At 43.8% G+C, this 8,821-nt stretch overlaps 1 protein-coding gene across 1 annotated transcript in view; it reads left to right on the plus strand.

Annotated features, from left to right (window-relative positions):
- Window positions 1–8,291, plus strand: part of abcb7 (ATP-binding cassette, sub-family B (MDR/TAP), member 7) — a 35,218-nt gene extending 26,927 nt beyond the window's left edge. Inside the window, exons 15-16 of the mRNA XM_013133689.3 lie at window positions 5,004–5,111; window positions 6,058–8,291. Coding sequence (XP_012989143.1) covers window positions 5,004–5,111; window positions 6,058–6,276 — 327 coding nt within the window. The 3' untranslated portion in view covers window positions 6,277–8,291. The remainder of the gene's footprint in view (window positions 1–5,003; window positions 5,112–6,057) is intronic.
- Window positions 8,292–8,821: the final 530 nt, after the last annotated feature.

Below are 8,821 nucleotides of genomic sequence, written 5' to 3' on the forward strand. Positions count from 1 at the left end.
TGTGTGTGTGTTGACTTAGTTGCCTGAAGTTTTAATGTAATTTCTCTCCAGAGTGTATGTCCTGCCTGTCACATTTTATTTATTTACCTTTATCCAGAGAAATCATCTTAGACCAAGGTCTCTTTTACAGCTGAGTCCTGTATTATGACTATAAAAACACATTTAAAATGGAAATAAGACATATTAAGAAAAACAAATTGACAGTAAATAGATAATTTATAAGAAATGTAAAATGTCTTACAGGAATGAGAACATTTAACTTAAGGTCACACCAGTTGCGTTCATTTGGCAAAATCTTTCCTGCCATGTCAAGAGGCAACAGCAAGACAACCCCCAAAAAGGGAAGGGTTTTGCAAGTGGTGGCCACAGACACTTATCCTTCCAGGTGGTGGCCACTCTCCTTATCCTTCCTGACTGATTCTTCTCTAGTTTTGCGTTTTGCTAGTGTCCTTGTCACTACTGGTAGCATGAGGCGGTACCTGCAGCTCATTCAGGTTGCACAGGTAGTCCAGCTCCTCCAGGATGGCACATCCATACGTGCCGTTGCAAGAAGGTGTACTGTGTCTCCCAGTACAGTCTCAAGACCATGGAGGAGATACCAGGAGACGGGCTGTTACATGAGGAGATCTGGACAGGGCTGTAGAAGGGCATCAACCAAGCAGCAGGACCGATATCTGCACCTTTGTGCGAAGAACAGGAGAAGCACTGCCAGACCACTACAAAATGACCTCCAGCATGTGTGCATGTTTCTGACCAAACTGTTAGAAACAGACTCCATGAGGGCAGAATGCGGGCCTGACATCCTCTAGTGGGACCTGTGCTCACAGCCCAGCACCGTGCAGATTGATTGGCATTCGCCAGAGAAAATCAGAATTGGCAGTTCGCAGATGAGAGCAGGTTCATACTGAACATATTGAAAAACAGTCTGGAGACGTCATGGTGAACGTTATGCTGCCTGCAACATCATCCAGCATGACCGGTTTGGCGGTGGGTCAGTGATGGTCTGGGGAGGCATGTCCTTGAAGGGTCACAGACCTCCATGTGCTAGCGAACGGTAACCTGACTTGTTAGGTACCGGTAGGAAATCCTCAGACCCATCATCAGATCTTACGCTGGTGCAGTGGGCCCTGGGTTCCTCATGGTGCAGGAAAATGCCCGGCTTCATGTGGCCAGAGTGTGTAGGCAGTTCCTGGATGATGAAGGCATTGATGCCAATGACTGGCCCTCACGTTCCCCAGACCTGAATCCACTTGAGAACCTCTGGGATATCAGTGCATCCGACGTGGCCAAGTAGCACCACAGACTGTCCAGGAGCTCTAATGCCCTGATCCAGGTCTGGGAGGAGATCCCACAGGACACCATTCGCTGTCTCATCAGGAGCATGCTCAGATGTTGTTGGGAGTGCATACAGGAATCCAGCTCTCAATCTGTTGGAGATTTTGCTTTCCATTTACCGTGGTTATATCAGTTGGTTCTCAACCAATTACACAATGTCCAGTAAAGATTTGTATCTTTAATATGTTTCCTTCATGGAGGCCTGATGTGTGATTGAAGTATTCCCTTAATCTTTTTGAACAGTGAATTTAATTCCATCAACTACAGTAGACTGTGTTCTGTCACTAAGGTTATTTTAAAGCCAGAGGCAAGTGTCCTTGGCCAGGCCCAATGAAGACAGCTGTTTTAATAAGATTGAGTGATCTACTGTATCAAACCGCTTCGACAGGTCAACAAACAGAGCAACACAGCTTTATTTCTCATCTGAGGCTTTGACAATATCATTTAATTTAAAACCTTCCTTTTAAATTTTTTTGGAAAGGAAAGAAAAAGGTGCAGTGGTTCGCTATACACACACACACACACTTCCACTATACACACACACACACACACACTTCCACTATACACACACACACACACACTTCCGCTATATCCACACCTATACACTACCGCTATACACACACACACACACACACACACACACACACACTTCCGCTATACACACACACACACACACACTTCCGCTATATACACACACACGCTTCCGCTATATACACACACATACGCACACACACTACCGCTATACATACACACACACACACACACTTCCGCTATATACACACACACACACACACACACACACACACACTTCCGCTATATACACACACACACACACACTTCCGCTATATATACACACACACACTTCCGCTATATACACACACACACACACACACACACACACACTTCCGCTATATATACACACACACACACACACACACACGCACTTCTGCTATATGCACACACACACACGCTTCCGCTATATACACATACACGCTTCCGCTATATACACACACATACGCACACACTTCCGCTATACACACACACACACACACACACTTCCGCTATACGCACACACTTCCGCTATACACACACACACACACACACACTTCCGCTATACACACACACTTCCGCTATACACACACACACACACACACACACTTCCGCTATACACACACACTTCCGCTATACACACACACACACACACACTTCCGCTATACACACACACACACGCTTCCGCTATATACCCACACACACACACTTCCGCTATATACACACACATACACTACCTCTATACACACCGGAGCTGTATCTAGCGGTTGTGTACGTGGATATTGCAGTAGTGTAGGTATATACAGTATAGCGGTAGTGTAGGTATATACAGTATAGCGGTAGTGTAGGTATATACAGTATAGCGGTAGTGTAGGTATATACAGTATAGCGGTAGTGTAGGTATATACAGTATAGCGGTAGTGTAGGTATATACAGTATAGCGGTAGTGTAGGTATATACAGTATAGCGGTAGTGTAGGTATATGTAACTGCAGGGTATGTACACTGTTCAGCCATAACATTATAACCACCTGCCTAATATTGTGTAGGTTCCACTTTTGCCGCCAAAACAGTCCTGACCCATTGCTACATGGACTCCACTAGACCTCTAAAGGTGTGTTGTGGTATCTGGCACCAAGACGTTAGCAGCAGATCCTTTAAGTCCTTTAATTTGCGAGGTGGGGCCTCCATGGATCGGACCGTTTGTCCAGCACATCCCAAAGATGCTCGATTGGATTGAGATCTGGGGAGTTTCTTGGCCAAGTCAACACCTTGGACTTGTTGTTCCGCAAACCATTCCTGAACTATTTTTGCTTTGTGGCAGGGCGCATTATCCTGCTGAAAGAGCAAATTATATTGGGGGAATACCATTGCCATGAAAGGGTGCACATGGTCTGCAACAATGCTTAGGTAGTTGGTACGTGTCATAGTAAAAACCACATGAATGGCAGGACCCAAGGTTTCCCAGCAGAACATTGTCCAAAGCATCACACTGCCTCCGCCAGCTTGCCTTCTTCTGATAGTGCATCCTATCATACCGGGCCACCTTCTTCCATTGCTCTGTGTTCTGATGCTCACGTGTCCATTGTAGGCACTTTCAGCAGTGGACAGGGGTCAGCATGGGTACCCTGACTGGTCTGCAGCTACGCAGCCCCATGCACAACAAACGGTGATGCACTGTATGTTCTGACACCTTTCTATCAGTACCAGCATTATTTCAGCAGTTTGAGCTACAGTAGCTTGTCTGTTGATCGGACATAACTGGCCAGACTTCGCTCCCCATGTCCATCAGTTAACCTTGGCTGCCAATGACCCTGTCACCGGTTCGCTGCTTTTCCTTCCTTGGACCACTTTTGAGAGTTATTGACCACTGCAGACCAGGAAGAACCCACAAGGGCAGTTTTGGAGATTCTCTGATCCAGTCATCACAATTTGGCCCTTGTCAAAGTAGCTCAGATACTTTCGCTTGCCTTTTGTTCCTGCTTCTAACGCATCAACTTTGAGGACAGAATGTTCCCTTGCTCCGTCATCTATCCCACCCACTGACAGGTGCCATGATAACGAAATGATCAGTGTTATTCACTTCACCTGTCACTGGTCATAATGTTATGGCTGATCGGGGTATATATAATGGTAGTTATATATATACACGGATTAACTGTACAGGGACCAGCTTGCTTACAAAAGCTCTTGTTTATGCAGGTGTGCACTAATACAATAGTCAGATATTATACTACTGATAGCATAGGTTGAGCTGACATTATTTGTACAAAATAGGGTTACGTCGTTTACATAATCCATCTCCTCAGCTAAGGCAGAGGTAGAGCAATGGGACTGCAAGTTAAAATCAGTGATATCCTTGGATGAGGTTGGTTTTCCCACTCACTTCTTTAAGGCTGCCTCGTAGTGTTGAGTTAAAATCCAGGAATTGGGTGGATGCCGTCTGCCTCATAAAATAAACATTTCCTGAAATGTATCTATAAATGTTACTCCCAAACTGTTGCAATAATTGCATAATCAGTTATGAAATGCCTGGACTCTGCTGAAAGGTTCCATCTTACAATCTAGTGAAGGTATAGGTCAGGAAATGTTAAAATATATTTTTTATAGACTTGTTTAAAAAGTAAATCCTAGTAAAATGTTAAAATCAAGTAAAAATAAATTATCAACGGAGAAATGTGTTGTGTTCCTGTGCACACACAGCTCAGGAAATGACAGACAGCGTGACATAGTCAGCATGTTTCCTGCTGGAGTAGTGTTTATTTATGCGTACTGCATCAATGTTGTCTGTTATATGGTCGGGAGGGGCTTGGGACCAAACCCCAAAGTTCTACCCTACATAGTCCTTTGTGTTTCTGGAACAATCCAGAACATTCTCTAACAACCGGGGTGTTCCTGTGTGCTTCTAGAACTGTTTCAAATACTCCATGATATGTATGTTTCATCAGCCTGTTCCTGAAGAGCTACCGTAGCCATTTGTTTTCTGGCACACCTGATTAAAAAAAGTGAATTGTTTGTGGAGCAAATATCTCCATGAGGGTAGCTCTCCAGGAACAGAGTTTGAGACCACTGTTTTAGAACATTGTATAACTATTGTATAATATTTTTGTGTGTTTCTAGAACATAATGAGTTCGATGAAGGGTCTGGTCCAGGATCGGACAACAGTGTTCATCGCTCACAGATTGTCCACCATCGTAGACGCAGATGAAATCATTGTTCTCAACAAGGTAAGAGGACCTTTTCATACAGGTGAAAAACCTCATGTGTTGGATTCTCTGGTAAGGACTCTTGATTGACAGGCCTCATATCTGTTGACTGTCCTCAAACCATCTGAAATTCCATCCTCTGTCGACCATTTGTACCTGTTTCACCATTTCCCTGGCCTTGTCTGAAACGGCCTATTATATAATTGTTCTGATTAGTGTAAAACAGTGTTCAGTGTATTTAACGAGACAGTTAGCAGGAGGTGTAACCAGGGAGGGATGACCAGAACTGTCCCTCAGACTGCAGTTGATGGGAGGGGGGGGGGCATTAGGGTGGTGAGATTGGCGTGTTGTGTGTCTTTGCTTTCTGGAAATCTGTTTCCCATGTTCCTCGGTGGAAAAGCAGAGGTCCACAACAAGAGATCAGGAAGTGGTCTTGGTGTTGGTGAGTCTCTGTATAGAGAGATCAGGAAGTGGTCTTGGTGTAGATGAGGCTCTGTATAGAGAGATCAGGAAGTGGTCTTGGTGTAGATGAGGTTCTGTATAGAGAGATCAGGATGTGTCTGGATGTGTGTGTGGTGTGTGCCTGGATGTGTGTGTGGTGTGTGTCTGGATGTGTGTGTGGTGTGTGTCTGGATGTGTGTGTGGTGTGTGTCTGGATGTGTGTGTGGTGTGTGTGGGGGTGTCTCTGTGTTATGTAACAACCCAACTGATTACTGTAGAGTTTGTCTTCTATTGATCAAGATGCTGTCATTCAGTCCTGCTCGGTCTGTGTCAAGGTCTTTACATGGGCTGCAGGCTGACTCAACCAGCTTCAACCAGAATAACCCTCATTCTTTCATTCCCCATTAAGTACATTTAACAGGGCAAGTTTAACACTGTACATTGTCGATCTCTGTCCCTCTTCTCTCCTCCTCTCCGTTCCCTTCCCTTCTCCCATCCCTCTGTCTTCCTGTGTGTCTATCCTCAGGGGAAGGTAGCTGAACGAGGAGATCACCACTCCCTCCTGGCCACGACGGGCTCCCTGTACGCTGACCTGTGGAACACCCAAAACAGCCGGATCCTGAACAGCAAGAGCGGGGTGGACGCGCCTCCACCAGAAAGACTGAGCCAGAAGGAGGCCGAGAGGAAGAAACTGCAGGAGGAGATCATGAACAGTGTCAAGGGCTGTGGAAACTGCTCCTGTTGACAGGAGAGACAAGGGCAGGAGGTCCCACCTCCACCGACACCTCCTTCCTATCTTCATCACCAGCGTGCACTCAGCCCCTCCCCCAGCTCCTCCTGAAAAGGTGATTGGTGGAGGAAACTATGGAAGGCCGTCATTGGCTGCCTACACAGAGGAATAGGTCCCATCCTACAGAGAACATGAAGTGTCACTCACCACATTGTCTCTTCAGATGCTTGTGGGTGACACCTTGTTGTGTTGCTCTGTGCTCCTCTCACTTGTTCCCGTGAACCACGTCGACGCGACTGGATGCTCATCAGGCTGAAATTGACCACAATGCATCAGGACCAGCGCCAAGGCAACCGTTCTGTGACGAGTTCCAATGCTCGTGGGTAGTTAACTGAACTTGGATCGGGTATTCTCTTGAATGACACTCTGGTTCACTGACATCTGAAATTGTTAATTGACTCAGCAGGTGACGGGGACTCATTTGGACTGTCAGAACTGGGCAAGAGCGAGACGGGGAGACATTGTTCTGCAAATCGGTTCAGCCAAACATAAGATGAGTGAGAAGGTGGAAGACATTGATCAGTATGATGTTTGTCTCCATGGGTTCTGTTCTTGGTGGGTGGTTGAGGTCCCTTTCAGAGGTGGTGTTGGTATTTCTAACTGACCCTAACCTCTGTAGGAAGTAGAGATATGCCTTGATAACATATGTTGACAGAATTTATTTGTTAATTATTTTTACATATAATTAGGAAGGTATGTAGGTGTTTTTTGTTAAGGATGTGTATATTGTCTAAGTCAGGATTCAAAGGTTTCTCAAGACTAAACCTCTGTCACACATTGTCCAGGTATCTGTGGCTATAAAATGTATTTTTCTCCAACAAAGAACATCTACTTGTATGAATCAGTCATTTTGAAGGTTGCAACAAGAATCGCACTCTTTAAATAACATAATTACAATCCAGGACGTACGTTACCATCCGAAGGACTCAAAGGTCAAGAATATCTACACACTGGTGACCACTAGAAGCCTCTGTTTTTATATAGCTGCCCTGAACACATCCACCACCACTGACAGAGTAATCTAATTGGCTGACTAGTCTCCGTATAAAATACACCTGCATATTAAAAAGATAATGTATGAAAAAACCTTATTGAAGGTTTTCTGATTATTCTGTGTACATGTGATATTGAAAATGTAGTCATTCTCCCTCATGGCCTCTGCCAGATAGACATTCTATAGTCCAACCTATCAAATCAGCGGACTGTCTCAATGGCAGTTAATGTTCACGTATTTGAATGAAACCCTCTCTGGTCTGCAGAGGACACTGGAAACAACACAGGAGTACGACCTTCATCCATCCTACATACATATGCTCTTCTGAACACCCAGAAGCTTCTTTTCTAGGACTCATTCAAATTCTATATCTACTGCATGTGAATGTGGAAGACTGTATGTATTTCCTGATTAATGTCTAATTTTCCTGGGATATTTGGGCAGATTAGAAGGTTTTACAGTTGGTTTTTAACCCTTGTTCTGTTGTCTAGGGTGCTGAACACAACACGCCATCATGAGGAATACACACCCTCGCTGTATGTACTGTACATATGCCCCAATAAAATGATTGCCGAGAAATCAGAATGAAATATCGCAGCTAATGATCTCTGTTTTATAACAACCTGTCGAACCTGTACGTGTATTTTTGCTGAAGAGTTACATTTACTGTCACTCCTGTTTTCAGTCCATTTTTCGCCCTACGAAGACCACGGCCAGCCCTTTGTCCTATCATGTTGTTATCATATGTTATTTGGGATCCTTTTCTCCGTACAGAATCTGTTTCCATATGTCTATATCCAATACAGACCAAAACAATGTTTGTGAAATACTATTAACTCATTCTGCAGATAATGTGATTGCTATTATAACAATATGTTTGCAAATTGTGCTTTATGGTGGAAACGAGTAGATGATTATATACTATTAGCTGTGCTATATATGTAATATATGTAATAAATACATGACATAAAAGGTTGTTTAATTATAGCTGAGTGATTTGATGGTCATTACAATAAATTTCTGCATGGTAATGTCTGTTTTGAGGTGCCTTATAAAGCCCTGGGTCAGTTTGACCTAGAGCATTAAGCATGTGTACTTTCCAAGGGTTAAGAGAAAATACACATATTTACTTCATAAACAACATGTTGCAGCTCACTGGTTATGAAAAATTCAGGAACCCAGGAAGAAACCTAGAGAAGCCAGACACATTTTTTGGGGTTTTATACCAGTATTTGTTTTCATAATTCGTCAATAGTATTAACATGAACACCATAGACTGGTGTTATACAGGTATTAGTTATTTTTATTAGTCACTAGTGTTAACATGAACCCCATAGACAGGTGTTACACAGGTATTCATTATCTTTATCAGTCAGTAGTGTTAACATGAACCCCATAGACAGGTGTTATACAGGTATTCATTATCTTTGTTAGTCAGTAGTGTTAACATGAACACCATAGACAGGTGTTACACAGGTATTCATTATCTTTATTAGTCAGTAGTGT

This window comes from Esox lucius, chromosome 4 (assembly GCF_011004845.1).
Source record: "Esox lucius isolate fEsoLuc1 chromosome 4, fEsoLuc1.pri, whole genome shotgun sequence".
NCBI classification, from domain to species: Eukaryota; Metazoa; Chordata; class Actinopteri; order Esociformes; family Esocidae; genus Esox; species Esox lucius.